The 27,743-nt window shown below is 38.2% G+C and overlaps 1 protein-coding gene across 2 annotated transcripts in view; it reads right to left on the bottom strand.

The window, feature by feature from the left end:
• Window positions 1-27,743, bottom strand: part of Nalcn (sodium leak channel, non-selective) — a 332,253-nt gene that overhangs the window by 266,933 nt on the left and 37,577 nt on the right. For both annotated transcript variants that reach the window (XM_045146251.1, XM_045146252.1), the window contains exons 4-7: window positions 25,108-25,191; window positions 23,483-23,622; window positions 23,262-23,390; window positions 1,516-1,670 (exon numbers count right to left, since the gene is read on the bottom strand). In XM_045146251.1, coding sequence (XP_045002186.1) covers window positions 1,516-1,670; window positions 23,262-23,390; window positions 23,483-23,622; window positions 25,108-25,191 — 508 coding nt within the window. The remainder of the gene's footprint in view (window positions 1-1,515; window positions 1,671-23,261; window positions 23,391-23,482; window positions 23,623-25,107; window positions 25,192-27,743) is intronic.

Raw genomic sequence — 27,743 nt, 5'->3', positions numbered from 1 at the left:
AGGCACTCTACTATGTTTTAAATTGAGCTGAGTACATAAAACATGCCCACACATGTCTCATAATTACAATGATTCATTTTAGAAGAAACACCATTTTTTGTTTCTATATGAACTTTAAAAACTATCTGCTAAAACATAGCAGCTTGTATCTAAAGAGATGTGTCATAGAAAGAAGGTATCCATTGCAACCTAAATTATACTGACCATTTAAATTTTTTGGATCATAGTAAAAAGTCAATATTTCATTAACTCTCCATTAGTTAGGCAATGATAATGATTTCTACCACCCATTAAGAAAAGCAAATGGGCCAAATTACACTTGTATAGAAAGAGAAGTCTTGAATAATTGTGAGAATTGCTAACACAAACACTAAGCTGGGGACAAGAAAGGCTAGAAAACATCTTTACTCTCTATGGTGGTTCTACCTCCTAACATAAACTTGAAGTGACTGGTGAATTCAAAAGGACACAGACTTTTGTCAGCCCATTAGTAAATATTTATAGAGGACTCACTATGAGCTAGACATTGAATAGGCCCTGGAGACATGAAATGAAAGAATGTACTTCCTATTTTTAAGACATTTAAGTCTTTCAGAGACATTTGTTCAAAGCAACAAGGACAACTACAGTAAGATAATTGCTTTAATGGGCATCTACCACCCCAAGGGTCATTTCTTGGAGAACTGGTGTTCCCTAGCCAATACCATTCAGAAGGTGACTTTTTTCTCTGAGAGACTGTACCTTTAGTATAGTGGGGTTCCCTATAAGTCACAGCTTTAGTAATTAAATATGTGCAACTAGACTTGTAAAAAATACCCTGATGTCAGCTAAATCAAAATGCTTATTCCATTATATAGTAATTCAATTATGCATATGGCGTAACAATTACATTATGCATATTAGTGTCCATTTCAGCACTTAGAAAAGGCAAGGATATATATCATATATTATATATATAATTAATATATAATTATAATTATGTATTATATATAATATAATATAATATAAATATAATAAATATAATATAATTTGCCTCTTCACAGTAACATGTAAGTTCTCCCATAAATCACCCAGAGTATGAATACTCAGTAAGTATTTCACTAACAATTTTCTGTCCCAGAATTCTCCACAGTCTTAAATGCCTAATGTTAAAGTTTTTAAGACTTACCTTGATTATTAAGGTATAGCTACACATAGAAGGACATCAACTCTTGCTAAGCTTAGCAAGAAACTAATTCAACAAATGAATATTTTAAATGCTATAATTAAGCTTCCAAAATGCCCAACATAAAAGCTTCTTTAGCCCTATGCAGACATTGTAGCCTACACAGAGTGTATATGTTGTGGACCTTAAATGTAGCATATTACTATATAGGCAGAGAATTAACATTTGCACCTGTATTTCTTTTATAGTACAGTGAGAGATAACATAAAATATTAAGTACACAATTATTATTTCCATTTCATAAGCATGACAAAATAGAAACTGAAATGTGTGTTACAAGTAAGACAGACCTATCTCATTAAAGCCACTGTAGCCCAGCTCTTGCCTGCTAAGTCCCAGATCTTCCAGGTCCATGCATTTAAATCCTGGTGGGCACTGGTAGCCTTCCTCTAGCTCTGGCGAGCAGTGTGTATCTGGAATAGCTAAGCTATTCCAGGTTACATTCCTGTGAATAGTGAAAAGAAGTGTTAGGCAAATCGACAGTATGGACTGAAATCTTTAATGTAACCCCCCTGCATTAATAACTGCTGTATATAGACATAGATTAAATTTCTAATTCATGAATGGCATTCTGAACAGCAATGCCATATCAAATATTCTCACAGAATACTTAGTTCATTCCCATAAGAGTCCCTTAGAAGATTACCATATTCCTATTGTCATTAAAAAAGATTTCAGTAAGCAAAGGGAAGGATTTCCTTAGTCACCTGAAAGAATGTTAACTTCTATAGAATATTGTATCATTCAAAAACTCTCTGTCTTGCTAGGCACAAATTTTACTTCTCCACTTCTAATCAACAGTAAGCAATGAGTCTCTTTTCTGTTTGTTACAAATGTCAAATCTCATAAATGATACCTGTGCATGTGTGGATGTGCAGGTGATAAAATAAGTCAGACAAGTAAGGAGAAATGGAAAGAACTACATGTATAATGTGGAAAGAGAGAAATCAGTAGACGACTTGGTTATGGCTCCAGGAATATTAAGGCCCTTTAGGTGAAGAGTGAAGCTGCACAGGGATTTGGATATGCAGTGGAGTTAGTTCTTGACAGTGATTCAATTTATCACAAGAAGAATCTTATCCTGTGATGACCTCAAAAATGGGTCCCACTTCTGTGTGAGCTGACCCACTCGGATTGTGTACGGGGCACAGTGTAGACTACCTAGCAGTCATTTCCCACTATGCCAATGTCTCTACGGGTTTCCTGCACCCCTTCAGATTATGGCCCACTTGAGGCAGACATTTCTTGTTGGGTAACATTTTCTTTTCTTTTCTTTTCTTTTTTTTAATTATTTATTTATTTATTTATTTGAGAGCAACAGACACAGAGAGAAAGACAGAGGGAGGGAGAGAGAGAGAGAGAATGGGTGCGCCAGGGCTTCCAGCCTCTGCAAACGAACTCCAGACGCGTGCGCCCCCTTGTGCATCTGGCTAACGTGGGACCTGGGGAAGCGAGCCTCGAACCGGGGTCCTTAGGCTTCACAGGCAAGCACTTAACCGCTAAGCCATCTCTCCAGCCCAACATTTTCTTTTCTTTAATAAGTTAAATTCTGTTAGCTGTACCCTCCCCCTTACAGGACACTCTTTAGCTCTTTAGACTCAAGCTTAATGTATAACTGTATAATCCTGTAGCTGTTTGTGTTATAAATGGTCACACACACACACACACACACACACACACACACACACACTGTCTACTGATGATATGGTGGCCCCAAGCTCAGTCATAAACAAAGTTTTACAAACCTCACACATTTCAATAGACAGACAGAGAGAGAGAGAGAGAGAGAGAGAGAGAGGGCTGGGGGGAGAATACACAAGAGTTTCTAGCCCCTGCAAACAAACTCCAGATGCATGAACCACTTTGGGCATCTGGCTTTATGTGGGTATTGGGGAATCGAACTCTGGTCTTTAGGTTTTCCAGACAAGCACTTTAACTGCTTAGTCATCTCTCTAGCCCCCATTTGGTTATTTCTTTAGGGTTTTGGTTTTTCATGAGCTGCAAACTGGCTAGCTTATATGTACTTTGCAGGGAGCCCCCTCTAGTCAAAACAAAAGTAAAACTTCTAATTATAAAAGTTACTACTTGAGTGGGCCTGACAAACATGGTTTTAGACAAACACATTACTTATTTCTCATATTTCACATTCTCAGATCTAGGACAAAAGGTTGAGCAAACTGATAGCTGGGCTTCAAGCTTTCTGGGCTTGATACCAGCTTTCCCTTTCCTGGTTATATGATTTAAATATGCTGCAAAGCCTCCCCCGAAGCTCAGTCACCTTATCTGTAAAATAGGAGAAGCCCTCCAATGAAAAAGCTGCATGAAGGTTACATAGCATCAACCAAATAATCTATCTTTCATGACATTATACAAATAGTCAGGTAAATGCATTTTATAAATGACTATGCATGAGTAAACTAATTATAATAATAAAGTATACCATAAGTCCTATCATGAAAAGGCAAATAAAGAATTGTGGAAAGAAGGGGGAAAATTTGTACATGAGTCTGAAAGCTGTTCATTTATAAAACTGAGAAGCTGAAAGGTACTTTCTATGTTACCTCGTTTTTCATTTACACTCTAGGAGGACAAGGTAAAGTTCAGAGACGGTGTTTCTGAGTCATGAACCAATTAGGCTCGTCCCTTCCACACCTGAGTCTGGTGATGAGACTCACTCTAGCTGGATGTTTGACTCATATAAATGGACCTAAGACATGTGTGTTTGCTTCTCTCTGACCTCTCTCTCTCTCTCTCCCCGTCTCCCTGACTCCCTTAGCTTCTTACCCTTCTTTGTCTCCAGGCAGTCTGGAAAGGGGGAAATTACTTCTTTTACCCTGGGCTTTTGCCTTCCCTCTCAATCCTAACTCTCCCTAAAATAAATTTCCTAATGCATCCTACCCAAGAGTCTGTGTCCTCAATTCCCTGGTAGTTAGATAAAGCAAAACGTGAGAGCCATTGCCATTGGAGTTCTAATCCCACAAGGCTCTCAGGCCCACATCAATATGTACTCCACAATGATTATTTGTTAGTTATATACCTCCTTATAGCTCAGTTTCTTTGGAATATGATGGTAAGATGCCTGCCTCACCAGGTTGGCCTTAAAAATGTATATTTGTATAGAACATAAAATGAATACCTGTTTAATTATAAATACATATTATTACTGATTACTTTTAATTTGTAAACGAACTATATTCAAGTTTGTCTCTGGAGACTCTTGTCTCTGTGGCTTCGTTTCTATCCTGGGGACAGTGACTGTACTTACTCCTTTGTAAGTACATTTCAATTATTAAAGGAGCCAACGTGCACCATTCAGAAGAGCATTGGAAATAAGTTGATCACTCCATAATAGTTAACTGTTATGATTTAGTTGTCATTAATTATAAATATTGTTGTTTTCCTTTTATGATTCTATTGCTTTTTTTCACTTAGCATTGATTTTCATGTTAGCACAACCTCCGCAGCACAGTTATTACTTTGAAGTCTTTTGGCTTCAGAAGCATCAGATTTGAAACACTTTATTTTTGCCAACACCACACTATTAGCAAGTCTTAATACAGACACATCTATGAGATGACTAACTACTCTGGAACACATTTACCTAAAACCACATGATAACTATCATCTTTAAAAATCAAAATGTACACAAAGATCTGGAGAATGCATGCTATTTATCTTAGTTTCATTTTCTCAGCTAACAGAATCTTCTTGATTATGTTTTCATTTGATGTTAATTATTTTTCATTGATTTGTTTCCTCCTCATAGATCATTGGAGAGAAAAGAGGCTTTCTGAAACATTGAGGGCTAAGTTTTTGAGGCACTAGGCAAAATGTAGATATAGACAATAATTCCCCTAGTCATAATGTGTCAGTTACTTTTGCATTGCCGGGGCTGAATCTTGGACCGGAGGCCTGTTAGTGAAGGAGAGAGTTGATTTCAGTTTACAGTTCTGCAGGGTGGAGTCCAGCATGGTGGGGAAAGAAACACAGGAGCAGGAAAACAGTGTCATGTTGTGGCATGGGCAGGGAGGAAGCAGATCAAAGAGGTAGCAGGGCAGGATAAGGCAACTGCTACTCAGTAACACACATCCTCCACCAAGACTCCACCCCGTAAAGGTTCCACAACCTTCCAGAACAGTGCCGTCAACTTAGAATTAACTATTTAAACACATAAGCCTATTGTAAACACATGAGACGATTGTGGCACTTACATTCAAACCACTACAGATACAAAATATCTACTTATGCCTGAATGGGTTTTGTGTTTCTTGTTCATAGACTCTTTTGTAAAAGCATCTAGTTGCATTTTCAGTTTATTTTTGATTTGTTAGCCCATTTTCATGAGCTCTAAAACACTGTTCTTTAAATTAATGTGCTACATACACTTGGAGCATTTTTAGTGTTTGCCTTCTGTGACTTCTTAGTAGTGATGTGAGTTCTACATTTCTTAATTTTCTCTGATCCTCCATTTCTTAGATTCTCAATGCTACATGACCATCTTCCTGTTAGACCTCTCCACTTTGTTATACCATAAAAACCTCCAGCTCAGTGTGGCCCATCCTGGACTCTGCCTCCTTCCCCAAATGCCACTATTGTCCTAGCAACTGAGTGAGTTGGTTATCTTAGAATTTTCCTTAATAAAACTTCTGCCTCAAGACTTAAAGGTAGTCATTGTGAGGCTCGGGAGATGGTTTAGCAATAAAGGCACCTGCCTGCAAAGCCAAAGGACCCAGACTCAACTCCCCAGAACCCACATAAGCCTGATGCTCATGGTGGCACCTGTCTTTGGAGTTCATTTGCAGTGACTGGAGGCCCTGGCATGCCCATTCTCTCTATCTGCCTCTCTCTCTCTCTCTTTCTCTCAAAATAAATAAATATTTTTAAAATCTAGCTATTTTGTTCTCCAGAGGCATCCCTCCATGAAGTATCTGAAGAGATAAGTCCGTCCTTTCCATCTCTCCTATCCAGGTACAGTCATCTATTATCTGTACTGCCCCTGCATCCTGGTCTTATTCTTTTCCCATTCATTTGGTACACACCAGATAGAATGACTTCATACAAACGTCCTCACCTTAAGAGTGAAAATCTGTATGTAACATGAACAACAAACTCTTGGGGAATATGAATTGTTCTATCCTTCAAGAATCCTTCTGCCTAATTTTCTCCCAAGGGATCCAATATATACAACCATGTCCCCAAGGGATCTAGTGTATACAAGCATTACACCAAGGGATTCAGTATATAAAACCATTTCCCCAAGGGGTCCAATGTATACAACCATGTCCTCAAGGGATCAAGTGTATGCAACCATGCCCCCACTGGATCCAGTGTATACAACCTGAGGGATCCAGTTTATACTACCATTCCCCTCAAGGGACCCAGTGTATACAACCACTCTTCCCAGGGATTCAATGTAAATAAACATATACAACATTCCTCCCAGGGATACAGTGTAAACAACCATTCCTCCCAGGGATCCAGTGTAAACAGCCATTATTCCCAGGCATCCAGTGTAAACAACCATTCCTCCCAGGGATCCAGTGTAACAACCATTCTTCCCAGGGATCCAGTGTAAACAACCATTCCTCCCAGCTACTACTTTCTCCTGCCTACTTCAGAGCTCCTCTACATGGAAATGTTTCCTCTACAGCTTGTTTAGCTATATTTTTATGTTTTCAGGCACCATTCCAAATGTTACTTTCTCAGGCCACCAATTCCCTAAGATGGACTGAATTTTCTCTCCTATAACTTCTGAAAGCATGCTTGCTTTTATTTAACACATTAGAACAATGAAATTCATGCTCATCTGGCTGTTGGTTAATTGGATGCTTCCCAATTTAATCAGGGTGCTAGCATAATTTCCAGTTGTATATAATGACATAGTGCCAGTGGTAAGTATATTTATGTGATAGTGTATCAACTATGGTCTGCTCGCTTGTTTAAATTTTAGATGATAAAGCTCAGGTAAATGTGATTAACATGGGAGTCAGTAGATTCTGAGTAAAACACATCAACCTCCATTAAAATAATCAAGCAGGTCTCATCTTACCACTGAGGGCTTTAAAAGACATAGGACCCAAAGAAGAAGGCATCCTACATCTTTGCAATCAAGCTCAAAGCATCAACTCCTGCCTAGATTTATAACCTGCCAGCCTGCTCAGATGTTGGCATGGCACATGTAAAATTTCTTTGAAAAAATCTGTTTAGGGCTGGAGAGATTTCTCAGTGGTTAAAGGTGCTTGGTAGCAAAGCTTAACAGCCAGGTTCAATTACCCAGTACCCATGTAAAGCCAGATGCACATAGTGTCACATGCATACGGAGTTTGTTTGAAGTGGCAGAAGGTCCTAGCATGCCTATACTCTTTTTCTCTCTGTCTGCCCTTTTTATATTGTTTTCTCTCAAATAAATAAATAGTTTTTTTAAATTAATTTATTTATTTGAGAGCGACAGACACAGAGAGAAAGACAGATAGAGGGAGAGAGAGAGAATGGGCGCGCCAGGACTTCCAGCCTCTGCAAATGAACTCCAGACGCGTGCGCCCCCTTGTGCATCTGGCTAACGTGGGACCTGGGGAACTGAGCCTCGAACCGGCGTCCTTAGGCTTCACAGGCAAGCGCTTAACCGCTAAGCCATCTCTCCAGCCCAAATAAAGTTTTTTTTTTAAAAAAACATCTGTTTATATATATATATGCCATTTGAGACAATAAATAATTACATTTCTCAGGATGACTCTGATAACAATAGAACTTATAATTATTTTATGAATGAAAGAATGGATGTGTCTTTCAACCATTATTTAAATCTATGGTAAGTATATTTATTCATTTGCAAGGTCACTATGGAAAAAAATCTTTGGTGAATGCATTGTTATTTGGACTTTTTAAAAATTGTGATACCTATACTTTGGCAAGAATTTTAATATTTTAAATTTCTGGCTTTGGTAATTTCCATATTTCACAACAAGTACTAGAATCCCTCTGAGTACTTAATTGTTTTTCAAAAGGCTTTAATTATCCTCATGGGATATGTTTATTTTAATTCTTAACAAAATATCCTGTTTACAAATAACACTATGTAGAAATTTGAGATCTAAGAAAATGTGTTCTAAGCCTGTTGCTAAAATTGTTTATAATAAGAGCCCCAAATAATACCAGAAATTTTGAGTTCTATAGCTTAAAATTAACCATTAATTTTAGTGGCACAGCATGGAGTAGTATTTTGGAAACTAAGAATTATCATCTATCATTTTGGCCAATAACCAACTTAATTACTTTGGGCGACCCACTTTAACTATTTGAGCCTAGTTTTCTCATCTGCAAAGTGAGCAATTTCTAGCTATTATAAATATGGCTTCCAGAATGACTATATCATACTTGCATGTAAAAGAGTGAAGCCATGTTACCTCCAAAGCCCACACGAGCCTCTTAGGAGCACAAATGACGCAAACTCCTCCTATCTGTAAGAGGTATCAGTGCTGAACACAGTAGCACAAGGCGATATGTTCAAATTCTTCTCTTTCTTAATTCACAATGGCATCTCCCTCTACTGATGTGAAATCACTGGCATGGCTGGCCACAGGCATTCAGTTCTGGCCTTTTTGTAGTTATTGTCTCCTGTGAACTTATATATGCTTATGCTCCTTAGGCTTCTTCAAAAAGTATGTATCTCACATTTCCAGTGGGGCCACTATATTTCATTTGAATGTTCCTTTATTCAAAATCAGTATGTTTGAAATGCCTACTGGGCTATACAGCAAGCTAGCAATGAAAATGCCTAGGAAGCAATTTCAGTGCACAGTGTGAGTAGAACAGAAATGGCACTGAACACTACAGTGCTGTGGGCAGAGCTCTGGTGAGCCTGAGGTGTTTCTGGAGTGCAGTTTGGAAATACCACATATTAGGATGGGATTGAGGACATGGCGAGTCTTGGGGAAATGTTGGAGTCACTGTTAGGAAAGGATCATGAGGCACTAGGTCTAAGAAATACACATTGCATTCTGGGATGTGTGAATGGAAAAGTCTGTGCATACAAAAGAGAGAGAGAAAGAGAGAGAGAGAGAGAGAGAAAATAAATCCACAGTGAGAGACAGATGCAGTCAGTGATATGGAGGAGGCAAGATCAGAGGGAGCAGAGAGAGAGGCTGTCATTCGCTGGGAGTTCCTCAGTGGCTTTGCAGGGTTGCACTAAAGCAGTTATCAGGCCCAAATCATTCTTAATCCACATACTCAGAGATTCCAGAATGGGGAACTAGAAAAGTACACACACAATCCCCCAAATGATTTGTAAAGAATGGCCTACAAAGTTAAAAAAAAAAAAATCTATTTTCTCAGAGATTCTTACTGTTTACTTACTAGTATTTATAAAATATGCCTCTGGTGGGCTGGAGAGATGGCTTAGCGGTTAAGAGCTCACCTGTGAAGCCTATGGACCTTGGTTCGAGGCTTGGTTCCCCAGGTCCCACGTTAGCCAGATGCACAAGGGGGTGCACGCGTCTGGAGTTTGTTTGCAGTGGCTGGAAGCCCTGGCGCGCCCATTCTGTCTCTCTCCCTCTATCTGTCTTTCTCTGTGTGTCTGTTGCTCTCAAATAAATAAATACTAAAAAAAATATATATCAAAAAAAAGTCTTTCTCTTTAAAAAAAAAATATGCCTCTGGTGGTAATTTGCTTTAGCTTAATTTGCAGTTACTATGGCTCCTTGAGGACCTGAAGATAAGGCAGATCATTCCAATGTCATCACTGGCTAAATTTACTTCATATCTTTAATGAAGACATTCACAGACAGAGGACGAAGTACAATGCATTACTGAAACAGGTCTTCCAATAGAACTAATACGATGCAGAGGAGAAAATTTAGAGCACATAGAATCCATATGCAGTAGGTACCACTGAGCAGCTTAACATCTTTTTGTTATTTTTCTCTTTTGGGTGGAGGTTCCAGGAGAAGACAGTAGAACACAATTCCAATTTCGTGCATCGGAGGGAATGTCTTTCCCATTTTCTTCCTTCTTCCCTCCCTCTTCTCTTCCTTCCTTCTCTCTCTCACTTCTGAAGTCCCTTCCTTCCAAAGTACTGAACAAGGCTACTGAACTTGGAAGCTATTCCTGCCATTTGCATGCACTACAGAGAACAGCTACCTGCATTTTCAGTCTGCCTCAAATAATACCCATGTATTATGATAATACCCATGCATTGTTTCAGCTTTTAGTCCCGTCTCAAGATTAATTCAAAGTGGCTATGAACTGGTCTAGCTCATCCTTATGCTGGCTGCTTTGGAAAACTAATCACACACTGGAAAATAGGGCTCTTATTTGCAGAGACAAATTGTTTATTGATTTTTGAAAACTTCTAATGCTGCTGGCTAGACTTTTGGTGGGAGTGTAAGATAAATGAACATAAGAAAAATATCAACATCATACCTTTTTAAATAGACAAGTCAATATGGCATATTTTTGTTTGAATTTTATTTATTATTCTTTTCTTTTCTTTTTTAGAGAGAGACAGAGAGATAGAGAATGGGAATGCCAGGGCCTTTTAGCTCCTGTGAATGAACTCCGGACACGTGTGCCCCTTGTGGCTCACGTGTGATATTTGTGCGCTTGGATCACAGTGTTTGGCTTACTTGGGACTTGGAGATTTGAAATGCATTCTTAGGCTTCACAAGCAAGCACCTTAACCACTAAGCCATTTCTCCAGTCCTGGCATATTTTTAAAATATTTTATTTATTTATTTCACAGAGAGAAAGAGAGAGAGATAGAGGCAGATTGAGAGAGAATGGGTATGCCAGGGCCTTCAGCCACTGTAAGCAAACTCCAGATACATGTGTCAACTTGTGCATCTGGTTTCTGGCTTATGTGGGTCCTGGGGAATTGAACCTGGGGCCTTTGGCTTCACAAGCAAATGCCTTAACCACTAAGCCATCTCTCTAGCCCTCTGGCATATTTTTTGAAAGGAAAAATTTTACTTCACTACAAAACTGATTATGAATTTTCTATTTCTTCACTCATTCTAAATGGCTCAGTAGGGAAAGTGATAAGAATTATGGACATCAAACTTAAGGCTGATTAAAGCTACGCATTTTCTCAAGTAATATTTTATTAAGAATTTAAATGGTGATACATAAATCTATTTTAAAGACAGCGCTACTTATCTTGTTACACCTGAATAGTTTTTTTGTTTTTTTTTTAAATTCTGCCATTACTCCCTTCACTACAGTTTGTTTTTTGTTTTTTTTTTTTTTTTTACTATGTTGCTGGTTCGGAATAAGAGTCAGTGTGTGAAGTTTCAGGTGAGTCAGGATCAGGCAAAGACATGTAGGTGAATATATTCAAAACAGTACCAGAAAAGCACAGCATCAGGATAGAGCCAATGAACTGACTGGCGCCAAGCTGGCAATACATACCTATGGTGTTTTGAGTTAATCAGTTCATGTACTCTTTGTCAAGCATTGAGTTGGGCTACTCTTCTGCCTTTGTTTTAGGAACTTGGAGATCCAGAGTGGGACTCTGTAGGCACAGTGGGCCACTTGGCTTAGTGGAATGAAGTCAGCATAATGTGGTGCCAAAGCATATAGGACCTGAGTTAAAGATTCTAATTGATTCATCTGTGGCAAGAAGCTATTTCCTCCTCCTTCTCATCAAGATCATAATAGCTCACCTGTGAGCTTGCAGTAGCTTGGATCAATTCCAAAGCACCTGTAATAAGTGAGAAGCTTAAGGCCCCATTGTACTTGTTGGATGGATTTGCTTGAGTTATGGCTGCAGAGTAGCCATGTTTCTCACCACACTAGTTTTCCATTGTTTTAGTCGAGCCACACAGTATCTCCAGCCTCCACAAATGTGAAAAAGATGAAAAGTGAAGGTGAAAAAAAAAATCAGCAAGGGCCAAACCCCTGGTTACAGCCACCTTCAGCTAACAAGTACACCCACCCAATTCAGTCACTTAGAATAAAAACATGTGAGACTTGCCCAGTGAATTAAACTGACATGGCCTCCCTGCCGTTTCTAGAGGATCTGGGCAAATCTGTTTCCTCATGAGAAGAGTTCATTGATTCTGAGGCTTCTAGGGGAATAGTCTTGGGAAGAGAAAATTCAAGTTGCCCATAGGCCAGCTAGAGTTACAGCTCAACTTGTATATCCTTTGAAAAGCCATCCAACTTTGTCATTTTAACTTATAACATTTCCTTCAGAGTTTTATTGGAAAATATATTAGCACTGATTTCTAACCCATGTAATTCTGAGAGTCAAAGACTTACCTATAAATAAGAATTCTTGGGGCTGTAGACATGGCTCAGAGGTTAAGGTGCTTGCATGAAAAGCCTAACAACCCAGGTTTGATTCCCCAGCACCCATGTAAAGCCAGATGCACAAAGTGGGGTGTATATATAATGTATGGTTCATGCATCTGGAGTTCATTTGCAGTGGCTCAGAGTCATGGCATGATTCATATTCTCTCTGTTTCACTCTTGCAAATACATAAATAAAATATTAATAAATAAATTAATGAATATGGCTTATAATCAATCTTTTTACAAAGATTTCCAGGTGATTTTCTCTACCAAAGATAATCTATCCTATAAACTAATTCTCAAAATTACTTGCGATAGGCTAGAGTCATGGCATATTATTATGATATGTATCTTTTGGCAAAGAGAGTTTCAGCACATCTAAGATATCAAAATGATATTATAATGGGATTTCTACATGGAAATTGGCATGACTTGGACTTATGATGGACAGAATCAGGTGGGCTCCTCTTTTCTCATTAACATATTCATAAATTCCAGCCCAATATTTTAGAATCACCATTTTTTTTTGTTATTTTCTATTTATTTGAGAGATGGAGGATGAGTGCCCCCTTGTACATCTGGCTTATGTGGGTACTGGGGAATTGAATCTGTATCCTTAGGCTTCCCTGGCAAGTGCCTTAATCACTAAGCCATCACTCCAGTCCTAAAATCACCTTTTATTTGTACTTTCCACTTGTTTATCTGTCCCATTTCAAACTTGTTATCTAAGAATATGACTTTGAAATCAAAGGGACACTACACATTTTATTACAATACTGCACATATTCCATGTTGAAGATCATCTCATGAATTGAATTAAAAACAATTTTAAGGGCAGAAATCAGTTTCAAGGAGAGTATGCTTTCAACTTGTTTTGTCTTAGCCATTTTATTTAACCAAATGAACTTTAATTTCCCTGGCTGTGGCATAGGATATAGTAAAGGAACATGGCTTACTAAGTTGTTATCAGTATTAAAGGAGAAAATAGAACACATCAACTTTTATCAAAGGAGGTTTATCACTAATTGTCAATATATTTTGTAATTTCTGTAATTACATTATTCTCTTTTGTGAAGCAAATAGGTAACTAAAAAGAGAGGTGTTTTAGAACTGATCACACACACACACACACACACACACACACAAGAAAAAAATACTCAATTTCTTTTTGACTACTATAAAACTGTAGATTTAAAAAAAAAAAAAAACAAAACTGACCTGAGCTAGAGTGAGGCCCTACCTTGAAAAACAAAACATAAAAAAATAAAATAACCTGAAGACACACTACTGATGAAAATGAAGCTTATGTTAATTTTCACATAGAAGTTCAGTTTATTCTGAAATGTTTTCTTTTTTTTTAAATTTTTATTCATTTATTTGAGAGCAACAGACACAGAGAGAAAGACAGATGGAGGGAGAGAGAGAGAGAATGGGCACGCCAGGGCTTCCAGCCTCTGCAAACAAACTCCAGACGCGTGCGCCCCCTTGTGCATCTGGCTAATGTGGGACCTGGGGAACCGAGCCTCGAACTGGGGTCCTTAGGCTTCACAGGCAAGCGCTTAACCGCTAAGCCATCTCTCCAGCCCTGAAATGTTTTCTTATATTTACTTAAATTATTATTTTATGAAAAGGTGATCTTATTGATAGCTCAGGTGGTCCATATTTTGAAAATTAAAACAACATTTTAATAGAGATATATGGGATACCCTTAACTATATTACTTCTCATTTTTATATAGATTCAGAGAAGACTGGATTTCCTGTAACATAACACCTACACAGATGTATGGACCTGTTGAAATATTTGGATTTTAATTCCCTTGTATGTAGCAAGTACAATTCTTTTTTTTTTTTTTTTTTTGGTTTTTATGAGGTAGCTCAGGCTGACCTGGAATTCACTATGTAGTCTCAGGTTGGCCTCAAACTCACAGCAATCCTCCTGCCTCTGCCTCCTACGTCCTGGGATTATTGGTGTGAACAACCAAACCCAGCTACAATTCATATTTTTAAAGAGCTTATATATATAGATATGGCTCTGCAGGCATATAGGGATTTATAATGTGGAATTACAATATGAAAGTTGCTTAAATGACAGAATATGAATGTGTTTGGAAGTTAGATGTAAGTTCAAATGTTACTTAACAGCTAGAAAGATGATTTAACCTCTCTGGTCTATAGCTTCATTGACAACATAGGGGAACTGTTCAGAATTGTTTTACAGTCATAATTCTTCTAAAGTGTAAAATCAAAATACATGAAAACCATAAATGTTCAAGAAATATTCCCTGAGCACAAGAATAATAACAAAGCTGTAGGCACTTTACTTCTTATTTAAATGTCTGAAATACAAATTTCTTAATTGCAATTATCCAGATACCCTTGTATGCCCCTCTTGGCAGACATTTCTGCATAAACCTGTAAAGTTAATGCAGCCCTCACCCCTACCCTTTCTCTTTTCAAAGTTAGGTGGAAGACTTTGCAGATCTTTGAAAGGATTTGAGGCATTTTTGGTTTTTCATGTTCTGTAAAACTGTCTCTAGATAAAGTCTGCAGAAATCATGCTCTGAGTTTTACTTCTATTTCTACTCTTCCGACCTGGACATTAAAATAATAATCATTTCATGAATAGAGTTTCTAAGATAAGATTTATGTTTACTTTTTGAGTGTTTAAATGTTATTGGCCAGCAATAGTAAATCATTCCAAATCGTATTTTACGATATCTCTACTTCAACTTTTAAAAAATTTTTTTAAATTTTATTTATTTATTTGAGAGTGACAGACACAGAGAGAAAGACAGATAGAAGGAGAGAGAGAGAGAGAATGGGCACATCAGGGCTTCCAGCCTCTGCAAACTCCAGACGCGTGCGCCCCCTTGTGCATCTGGCTAATGTGGGACCTGGGGAACCGAGCCTCGAACCGGGGTCCTTAGGCTTCACAGGCAAGCGCTTAACCGCTAAGCCATCTCTCCAGCCCTCTACTTCAACTTTTTAATAATATTTTATGAAATCCCTTCAGTTTATGATCTGCTCTTGCGGAAGGTGGCCATCAATGTGTGGCTCTTCCAGAAACTTCTGAGGATAGATTCTTAACGACTCTTAAACAACAGAGATAAAGTGGAATTGTACTAGGATGCCTAGTCCTTTTGCCCCTCTCAGCCAATGGTCCAGCCATCACAGATGGTGAAGTGAACTCTGGGTTCAATCCTGTCCTCCCTATATCAAACTTTTACATGTTTAACATTTACATTTACTTTCCTTAAAGTTACTTTAATTATCTCAGTCTCGAGAATAAGATTTCATTATTTGATAACAAGCTATGAACACATTTGCCTGCTTTCTCAGGAATGATACTAAGGTGTCAGGTAAGTCTTCATCTTTATTTATTTCACCTACCAGCTCATTTTCACATGTTCCTCTTTCAGCTCCAGGAGATGTCTGGCATTGCTGTCATTGTTTTGCAGCACCTGGTTCTGTCATGGGCCATTGCTCTTCTCAACTTTCTTTAGGAAATGAACTTCTTTGCTCAGTCAAATCTCATTACTCTCTCCATAACTGCATTAAGTGGCAGTTCATTATCAAAGAAGCTAAACCTTTACTAGTTATGCTATTGAAGACTTAGCCAGGGCTCCCTTCTATGTAACTTAAAGGAACACACAATTTACACAGAGACATTGCCTCCTACTCATGACTGATAGCTAACCCCACAAAGCACCACCCATATTCCACAACAAGGAGGGTCCCTGTGGAGGGGGCGGTCGGGGAGAAGGCTAACAATGGTACCAACTTGACTGTATTCACTGAGTACAAAACTAATTTAAAAAAAAAAAAAAAGCAAACTGCATGCAACGAATTATTTTGTTCTTTGTTTACTTTGCTCCAAAAATTAAATAAAATCTGTTGTACAGTTCATCAGTGAAACCTAAGACACACCAGAATCTGGTGGTTTGAAAGCCTCCCCCTTATGAAGCAATTGTGAATATAAATGAATTAGTTTAAAGTTGGGACAATAGTTAATAAACAATAATTATACAAATTGAGGTCCTCATAGAACCTAGAAACTCTGATTTTTAAAAAATGTAACCATTACATTCCTTGGCTTATCTATGTTTATTATTAATTATTTTCAAAGTTGTTTTAATTGACAAATAAATAATTGTGTTTTCTTGGATCACAAGATGATATTTTGATATAATTATTCAACATGTGACTAAATAACTCTAGCATAACCATCAGGTTAATTAGAAATTTTTGGTTTCTGCCTTTATATTGAGAATTTTAATACATAAGTACACTGTAATTTGATCCTAATACTCTCTTATTACCCTCCTTTGTCCCTCTGGGCCACCTCAGTTCCAGTTAACCCACTCACCTTTCTATGCAGTTGCCCTTCTATTTTGGTATATCAATTTTTTTTTTCTCCTCCTTCATCATCTATGTCAAAATGTCTATGGCTCAATATTGTATGTGTCATATAAGAGGTACCAATTTCTACTTTGAGGTCATGGAACCAGTCCCTTCTTGATCTCAGGATAGTGTCACATAGTGACACCTCTATCACACTCTTTAAGGAGAGGTCGGTAATGGTGATACATTTAAAATGTGCTGCTTTTGGTATTTTGAAACTGTAATACTTTATGATTGACTGTTGTTGCAGTCCGGTTCGCATTGCTGGTAGAAATCACCCAACCAAGAGCAGCTTCTGGGAAAAAGAGATTTATTTTGGCTTACAGGCTCGAGAGGAAGCTTCACGATGGCAGGGGAAAACGATGGCATGAGCAGAGGGTGGACAACACCCCCTGGCCAACAGAAGGTGGACCACAGCAACAGGAGGGTGTGCCAAACACTGGCATGGGGAAACTGGCTTTAATACCCATAAGCCCGCCCCCAACAATACACTCTCTCCACGAGGCATTAGTTCCCAAATACCCATCAGCTGGGAACCTAGCATTCAGAACACCTAAGTTTATGGGGGACACCTGAATCAAACCACCACAACTGTGGTCACCCTGTGGTGCACGGGGTCCCACAGCTTATTCACGCAGTCTATCTGGAACTTTGTACGCATTGATCAACAGCTCCTTATTATCTTACACCCTCTGCCAACTCCCAGCCTCTGATCAGCATCATCCCACTGGCTTCTTCCATGAAACAGTTCTAGTAGGCTCCACATGTGAACAGTGTCATATAGCATTTGCCTTTCTATGCTTGACTTTATCTTAACTAACATATGTTCACTCACATTCCTAACAATGGAATTTTGTTTCAAAATTCATAGCTTAGAAATCACAAAAGGGCACAAAAGTTGAAAACTTTTCAAATATTTTAGTTTTTCTTTAATTAATTTTGAGTGAGGATTTTTTTGTGTGAATCTATACATAAAATTAAATTTATGTCTCTTATAGAGGCAATGGTAAAATGTGGTTGACAGGTTTTCTGTTTATGGATAGGACTTCAAAACTCAGTGCAGAGTTAAATAAAGAAAAGAAAATCATCATAAAGGACTAGTTCTTGAAATGAATCATGGCAGCCTAGGAAAACTGTGATTATGAGCTACTATGTGGCTAGTCAGGTATTTATGATAAGTAAATTAAGAATCATACCAAAAGAAGAGAAAAACATGGGTATAGGTCATGTTGTTGGGCAGATTTTGTTAGTATGGGAAACAGAATTCAGACAATATACCATACCTCACCATCTCTAGTGGCTGAAACTTTTTCCAGGATGTATGAAATTTCTATATTTAGGATAATGTGATGAGCAAAATACCAGCTCATAATAATTAAGGTGTGCATGTGTGTGTGTGTGTGTGCGTTTGAGGATCTCTGGTTGCTACTAATGAACACCTGTCAAGCTTTACATGAGTGGCTTGGGAATTTAACCCAGCCCAGTAGGCTTTGCAAACAAGTGCTGAGCCATTTCCCCAGGCTCTTAATTTATTTTTAGTGACATTTAGTTCGAGTAGGAGCATAGCTGGGGGACAGCCTCAGAGAGCCTGTGAAGTAACTCAATGACTAGGGCTTGGAAGAGGCTGGCACACCTCTCCTCTCTCAGTACTATAGCTCTGGGCCCATGTCAGACACCACCCAAACATGTCTGGATTTACTGCTATAACATTTTGGTTCTCCAGCATGAGACTGACCTTCCAAGTTCTTTTTTTATAAAAGATTTTATTAATTTGCTAGAGAGGGAGAGAAAAAGAGAGAGTGAATGGACACTCCAGGGCCTCTACAAACTCCAGATTAGTGCCACCATGTACATCTGGCTTACATGGGACCTGGAGAATCAAACCTGGGTTCTTTGAAGGCACATTCCTTAACTGCTAAGCCATCTCTCCAGCCCTAACCTTCCAAGTTTTATCAGCAGGCTCTACAGTGCTCACACTGGGATTTGGTGTGTTACTGTTCTCATTTTGACCTATCTGTCTATGCGCCTGAGTCTAACCCACCTGCTCTTCCTTCCAGAGGCTTTTACTGATTGGTAGCTATTACCTCCCACCTATATAATATTTTTCTGCCATTTTTGTATACACTCATGGAACAATCCAGACATATCTGACAGCCTACATACACTGAAAAAAAAACATATAAAAATTAAAAACTACCTACATAGTTTCTTCCCAGTTTGTCTCTCCCATCATCCTTGTGGACAATTCTCCTACTCGCTGATTTCTTCAATATTCTTACCTGGCATCTATAAGAATTCAAAGCTTTTCTCTGCTTTCAGTTAGTCTTATTTTTTAACCATTTCTATTTTCACACATTTAGTGACTTAAACTTGCTTTATTTGTATTTACTATTTCATATTTAGCCATAAACTTATCTGTGTTAATGCAACCTTCTGCCAACCATCCCTTCAATAAGTATTACTAAGCATTTGCTGTTGGCTAGGACACCAATTTTGGGGAAAAGGACATTGTAACACAGTCTTTCCAACCTTTCTCATAGGTGTCTATTTTGAGATTTTTTTTTTTTCTTTTGGTTTTAAAGACAGAGAGAGTGAGAGAGAAAATTGGCATGTCAGGGTCACAGCCAGTGCAATCAAGCTCCAGACCCGTGTGCCATCTCCTGCACATGTGCAACCTTACACGCTTGTGTCACCTCATGTGTCTGGCTTATATGGGATCTGCAGAGTTAAACATGGGTCCTTAGGCTTCACAGTCAAGCACCTTAACTGCAAAGCCGTCTCCAGCCCACATATGTGTCTTTATAGACCTCACATGACAATAAGAAAAATAAGAGGAAGAAAGAAGGGAGGAAAAAGAAAGAAGAGGAAGAAGAAAAAATAAACAGGGTGAGGAAGAAGAGGAAAGCTCTCCATGCCAGATCTCATGTTTTGACAAGATGGCCCAAGTGAAGATAATAAACCTCATGCGACACACCTCCTCCAGCAAGGATCCACCTACCAAAGACCCTAAAATTCTCTCAAATTGCCACCAGATAAGGACCAAGAATTCAACCCAAAAGCTTACCACAGGGCTCATGAAATGAAATGAGATGTTATCAATGACCTTCTTTTATTGCCAGTCTACAGGAATGGAATGAAGTTGATCTAATTTAAAATAACTGTGGGAAAATATCAATTGGTTAATAAGCTGCTTAAATTAAGAGTAAATTATTTTGAGGTTCAAAATCTAATTGCCAGTATGAAAAGGAACTTTGAAAGGTCATGTTCTTGATCTGTCACTTAGCCTGACATCCCAGAAGCTAATTCAGAATGTTTCAGATTTATAATGAAAAGGTCAGGTCATCAAAACAGCAATGACTATGTTCATGTACCTAAGTAGTGTCACAAATTTTATATTTTATATTTAAACCTGCTAGAACTAAGACAGAAAATTAAAGTGAAAAATGCACTGCTTTTTCTGGTATTAGTAGAACAAAAACAGAATTTAAAAACAATAAAAATAGGAAAGTACCTAGAACAACGTTACTATCTTAGTTAAAGTAATGCTGTTAAAATTATTTCTAAATGCTCCAGAATTTCAAATTTTATCAGTTTAGGGCAAAATGTCAAATTTTACCAGTTTTTAATCTTTAAAATGATTCTTAATAGGAATGGTAGCGTTTGGGGAACACCACATACTGTCAACAGAGAATATCAAAAGATGCAGCTGGAGTCTGGAAGGAAGCCGGTTCCCAGATCGTCTGCACATACAGCGCTGGAAATGCTACATGAGCTCCAGGGGGCAAAATGTTCAACAGTGTCGTGAGATAGCAGGGGACAGTGCTGTCCAAAAGCAACCAGCCTGACAAGATATCCACACTAGTGCCATAGTGGCACCTAGCCTGGGTGAGTATTCAATGCCTCTCGATAGGCTCAATGATCTTCCCAGTGGCAAAGAACTCACAGCTGGAACTGGAGACTGAGTCAGAATCCAATGGACTACGGACATAGTCCGCAACTACGGACTCCAACGAGCAACTTTCACTAGTCTTTGGCTAAAAGAGAGGCTATATCCATCAAACTCTCTCATAATTCACAATGCTTATCCAATCTATTCTGACCTCATTCTCCATTGGAAAATTTGTTTTTATTTTTCAGAAGGCAGCGAAAAACAAGGAGATAGAGCACCCCTCTCACTTTGGCCCAAGCCCAGGTGACACCAGAGAGGAACTGGTGGATGAGCAAGAGCGCTGCTTCCATGGACAGCCTGACAACCAGCACCAGGGTGATGGGGACAGACACTGAGGACACTCAACATGTACCAAAGAAGAGATCCAGAAGCCGCTGAGAGCTCAACACTAAAGTAGACTTAAAGCCCACCCACCACGACTCAGGAAATTCTGCAGAAAAGGGGGTAGAAAGATTCTAAGAACCAAAGAGTAGAAGGGAAAGTCCAGAGGCATCCCCTCCCCAATTACAATGACTGACTGATGCTGTCATATCTCTAAGCCACAACCTCAGGAGAAATACCAGCAATCCCACTGACAAGGGCCCTCATCAGAATGATGGCAGGGAGGAGGAAATTATGGTACCAACACATGATGTGTCCATACAATGTTTTTACTGGATAATAAAAGAAAATGTGAATTTTTGATTGTATAAATTTATTATTCTCTAATAATTCCCTCTGATAATAACATACCAATGAAGAGTTTAATTATAAAAAATGATTCTTAATATATCTTATGAGGCTAAATTTTACAGGTACAGGGGAAATGGCTTAGCAGTTAAGGTGTTTGCTTGCACAGCCTAAGGATCCTGGTTTGATTACTCACGACCCACATAAGCCACATGCAGAAGGAGGCACATGTGTCTGGAGTTTGTTTGCAGTGGCTGGAGACCATGGTGTCCATTGTTTCTTTATATCTATCTGTCTCTCTCTCTCTTAAATAAATAAATGAAATGAAATAAATTGTATACTGAAATACTTTTCAAAATTCTCTTATTCTGAAAACACACACACACACACATATATATACATATACGTACATACATATACATATATATATATATATATATATATATACACATACATATACATACATACATACATACATATATATCAGGCCCAAGAGTTTCACCTATGAATTCCATCAAACATGAAAGGAAAATGGCATGTCAATTTTACATCAATGTCACACTATTAAAATAATGGAGGGGGTTGAATAGAGGGCTTATCAGTTAAGGTGCTTGCCTGTGAAGTCTAAGGACCCAGGTTCAATTCCCCAGTATCCAATTAAGTCAAATGCATAGGTTGGTGCATGTATCTGGAGTGAGTATGTTTTCAGTGGCTGGAGGCCCCACCATTTCCTTCTCTCCTCTCTCTCTCTCTCTCTCTCTCTCTCTCTCTCTCTCTCTCTCTCTCTCCCCTTGCCTGTTTCTCTCAAGTAGATAGGTAAATCGATATATAAATAATTTTTTTAAAGGAGAAAACAATATGTCAGGTACATCTATGGGATAAATTTGGAATCCCAATTTCTGATGTCTACTCAACAGTGCAAGGACACTTGTAGGTCAGGTAGATCTAGAGTCCAGCAATGCACTCAGCTCTCCCCTCCCATCAGCACACTCCTGATGCCTGGGGTTAGCAATGATTATCAAGTAGAAGAGGCAGGCTCCCTAAAGCTCATTCACATTCACACCTTGTATCTTACTCACCAACTCCACAATATATGAGTGCAAGAAATGACAGTGTTTCATGTAGAGATGATGCTATAAAACAACTTGTGGTACAACTGTTTTTGGGAGAGAATGACCAGAATTATTAACTGTAAGAACGGGGACCTTCGGGCTGGTTAGATGGCTTAGTGGTTAAGGTGCTTACCTGCAAAGTCTAGAGACCCAGGTTTGATTCTTCAGGACCCATGTGAGTCAGATACACAAGGTGGATCATGCATCTCGAGTTTGTCTGCAGTGGTTGACAGCCCTGGCGTGCCAATTCTGTATTTTACACTCTATCTGCCTCTTTCTCTCTCTCTCTAATAAATAAATAAAATATTTTAAAAAAGAATAGGGACTACCTTTTCCATAACATGAAGGGCTGAAGCAGTGTTGTTGGTACCATGCGAACACCCCAAGTTTCAAAAAGTGAACTTTGTTCTTTCCTCTTCTATTCTACTAGATAATAGTTTTCAATCTGCTTGTATGAATTATTTACCCTAAGATTGGACAACTCTGTGCTGGGGAATCCATAGATATATAACACAGAATATAGGAACTCTGTGTTTTAATTGACAGGTTTGTCTCACTACAGTTATAGGAATATTCTTCTTAACCGTCTAGATTTAAAATGTAGCCAACAAACTTACCCTGGCTTTGTGTCATTCACTACACAGTGATAGGTAAATGTTCCAAACATCTGAACTCCTAAAATTCCATAAAGAAGCAGAAAGAAAAGTAGGAAAATCGAAACACTCCATATTTGTTCTCCTGATCGCCTAGTGGGGAAGAAAAGGTAGGTAAAATAGATAAAATATACCCAGAATTTCATAAACCTTACCCCTTCACTTATGAAACAAATTGTGCTTACTTTAAAATATTTGTAATTCTGGTCCTTGGCAGTTCAAAGCGGAAATAAATCCGGAATGCTCGGATCATAATCAGTGGACGTGGTATCCGCAGCATACCCCAAGGTGACATCTGATCCACAATGTCAGCAATTTCAAATACCTGTAGAATAAGTGGTGGGAAACAAGCATATATTCTCCCTTAGCATTGCTCACGGTCATTGTTTATAGACAGTGGCTTACACTCACTGCCTTGAGTTTTAGCCCTGCTTTGTTTTCTAACAAAGAGCACATTTTGAAGATATAAATAACCTTAAGAAAAAAAAATACATAATGTAACTAAAATGTCATTAATCTTCATTTCTCTAATTCTTTAGGGACAGTTTTATTAAAAAAAAAAGAAATTGCCAACTTAGAACACAGAATAAGTTGTTAAGTGCTTCTCACCAATAATGCTCTTTGGTTTAAGCATTTGAACATCTAAAACATAAGAGTAAAGAATGTTAAGTTACTAAGGTCAAAAAAGAAAAATCAAAAAACCATGTGTTTCTGGCAGAGGCAAAATGTGTTTGCTTGCCAACACAGTAGTTATTAAGTAGTAAATGACCCATTAGTATACTAGATGAAATTAGGTTGTTGGAGAGGAAAACTTCATAAAAATCAAGAAAGTCAGGTTATCAACAAACATTATAATGCTTTCACAAGATGGCTGAGTTTAATTAAGAATTTTTAAGGAACAGATGAAAAGTGACCTGACCTATATCATCTTACTAACAGTCAAAGGCATTTCTTAAAAATCAAATAAAAAAAACAAATCAAATTAGGTCTGAACACAGACTTTAGCTAAGTTAAATATAAAAGAAATAGTAAAAGAATGTATGAGACTGAGTACTATTTTCTAATAACATCCATTTTGTTAATATTTTCATACATGCTTTTTTATTTATCCTGATAAAGTATTTGTGTTTACAGAGCAGTATTTTGTCTTGACCAATATTTATTTCAATATAATCTTTTTTTTAAATTATTTATTTATTTATTTGAGAGCGACAGACACAGAGAGAAAGACAGATAGAGGGAGAGAGAGAGAATGGGCGCGCCAGGGCTTCCAGCCTCTGCAAACGAACTCCAGACGCGTGCGCCCCCTTGTGCATCTGGCTAACGTGGGACCTGGGGAACCGAGCCTCGAACCAGGGTCCTTAGGCTTCACAGGCAAGCGCTTAACCGCTACGCCATCTCTCCAGCCCTTTCAATATAATCTTAAGCATGTTATTAATGACTTAGTAAAACAAATGACTACAATTTTTATTTTTCATTCAAGTAATGATTTTACAAATACATAAAAGTCATGCTATATTTTTGTTTTTTAATATATTTCTTATAACATACATAAGAAGTAATGTCATTTAGTACTGATTTCCAATTTCTGAAAAACAATTCCAAATGCAATATCAATAATTGAAATGCTACCTGTAGACTTCTACTCACAGATCTTTAAAATAAACTATATTGTAGGAAATTACAATCACATTTGATAGGTATTCTTTAATGTTTCAGATTGAGCTTTCAATGCAAAACAATGCCCAAAGTGGGAAACACCCCTTACGACTTAAAAATATCTAATTTTGATTTATAAATATTTAATTACCTGTAACACGAGTGAAACCCAAAGGCAAAAGACCATAAATCCATCAAAAACGCACCAGCGATCTTTCACATAGGAATTATCTCCCTAAAAATAAATTTCATAGAGCACTGTCAGGCAAGATGGAAATATATTTTAAAATTCTGTGGAAGAAACATTGAAGTGTTGATTCAATAAAAACCATTCACAGTTTTTTGTATTGCAGTAGGACAGACTCTTAGAAAGGTTACTTTTAGCATTTTAAATGACATTGTTTATTAGGCAAATGGCTGATGAAACATTAGGAAATGCAGAACTTTGAGGCCAAAAGTTAAAAGGAAATAACCTTTTGTTCTCTTAGCCATGCAAATCCTTTTCTTTTGGGAACAGAGTTTTTATCCTATAATGAACTGCACGGGTCCTATGCCAGCCGTTTCTCCAAGAACCAGAATGCACAACAATCAATACAGAGCCTTGAAAATTGCTTGACCCATGAACACCAGTGGGAAAAGTAGCCAGGAATTTAACTGAGGTGAAGTAAAATTGAAGATATTTACCTTAATTTTTCAGAGAAAGTATTTGTTGCCTTTAACCTTAATCAAATTACGTATGTTAAAGAAAGATTAGATGTGCTATTTCCACCTTTTACAAGGAGTTCATTCTGAAGTTCCAATACGTGCTATAATAAACTGGGATTTAAAAAAAAAAAATGTTCATTTTTATTTATTTATTTGAGAGAGACAGACCGAGATAGAAAGAGGGAGATAGAGGGAGAGGTAGAATGGGCACGCCAGGGCCTCCAGCCACTGCAAACGAACTCCAGACATGTGCGCCCCCTTGTGCATCTGGCTAACGTGGGTTCTGGGGAATCGAACCTTAAACTGAGGTCAGTGGGTAAAGTGCTTGGTGTACAAGACTGAGGACCTAAATTCACATCTCCAGCACCCATATAAAAACCATGTGTGCACTCCTATAATCTTAGAACTGGGGAGACTGAGACAGGAGGATCCTTGGGACTTACTGTCTGGCTGCTACAAGTAAAATGATGAACTCCAGGTTCAGTAAGAGATCTTGCTTCAGCAAACGGCAAGGGCGGGGGCGCGGTGATTGACAAAGAAACCTCATGTGAACTTCCGGCTTCCACATGCACGTACACACATGCACAAGCACTCATGCAACATGGACCTGCCTACACACAGACACACATAACAAAGCATGAAAATTCAAAAAGAAAATAAATAAATGAAACTAAAACAAGACAACACCCTCTGGTGAATTTCGAGTTTGTTTGGAGCACTAGTGTGGTGGTTTGACTCAGGTGTCCCCTATAAACTTAGGTGTTCTGACTGCTTGGTTCCCAGCTGATGGAGATTCGGGAATTAACATCTCCTGGAGGGAGTGTATTGTTGGGGGCAGGCTTATGGGCTTTATAGCCAGTTTCCCCATGCCAGTGTTTGGCACACTCTCCTGTTGCTATTGTCCACCTTATGTTGGTCAGGGGGTGATGTCCACCCTCTGCTCATGCCATCGTTTTCCCCTGCCATCGGGGAGCTTCCCCTCAAGCCTGTAAGCCAAAATAAATCTCTTTTTCCCAGAAGCTGCTCTTGGTTGGGTGATTTCTACCAGCAATGCGAACCGGACTGTAACAATTAGTGTAACTTGAGACTTTCAATCCAATAATCTAGGGGTTGTTCCACCACCTAGCACAGTTTGTGACGTACAGCCAACTCTCGATGATCAGATCGACTCACTCGCTCTCTTTTAGGAGCCTTGCTTAGATGATGACACACACAGCAAGACATGAATAATGTGTGGAACGAGTGGAGTTAGCTATCCATTTGCTGAACTATCAATATTGCTTCTAAGAAATTATCCCTTCTGGCAAAAGAGAAAATGTAATATTTTTCAAGTTAATATAAAGTTAAGGCTCCTCCATTGTGAACATGAAAGACTACAGATAAAATTATCAAAAGGACTTGCATAGTTTCTCATTTAATAGTGTCTGATTAAGCAGAAGTGAGCAAAAAAAAAAAAAAAGTTGGGCAAGATTTTCAAAGTTTTCCAAGGCAATGAAATTGTAAATAAAATTGATCTTCTGGGAACTGAAATTATAATACTAATATAAACAATAATGTATATATTATAAATAATAATATAAACAAATGTTAGTAAGTTTTAACACACTTAAAATTTTTGAAGGCAGATTCTTATATAGCCCAAGCTGGCCTCAAGCTCGCTATGCAGCCAAGGATGACCTTTCCTTTCTGTTCCTCCTGTCTCCCTTCAAGCTGCAGGTTTGGGTCCCTGCACCCAGTTACTGTGGTGCTGGGACTTGAACCCAACTGTTCATGCATGCTAGGTAAGTACTCTCTCCAACTGAGCCATATCCCTGATCCACAAACCTAAAATAATTTTTATAAATACAATGCAGACTTGGGTATCTCAAATTATGTTTTGTGTCTGACACATCAAACAACCAACCTTTCTGCAACTACTCCTTTGCAAAGGCCATACCATAATTTGTCTCTACAATCTAAATCCTTTAGAATCCTGCTTCATTAATTTTCATGGTTGTAAGTATTTAAATTAGCAAACTATGTCTCTCTACTCCTTCCAAAATATGTAACTAGAACTCAGCACTCATGAATGACAGGAGACAT

The sequence above is a fragment of the Jaculus jaculus genome, chromosome 3 (assembly GCF_020740685.1).
Source record: "Jaculus jaculus isolate mJacJac1 chromosome 3, mJacJac1.mat.Y.cur, whole genome shotgun sequence".
NCBI lineage: Eukaryota > Metazoa > Chordata > Mammalia > Rodentia > Dipodidae > Jaculus > Jaculus jaculus.
This window is presented reverse-complemented; position numbering and strand designations above follow the sequence as displayed.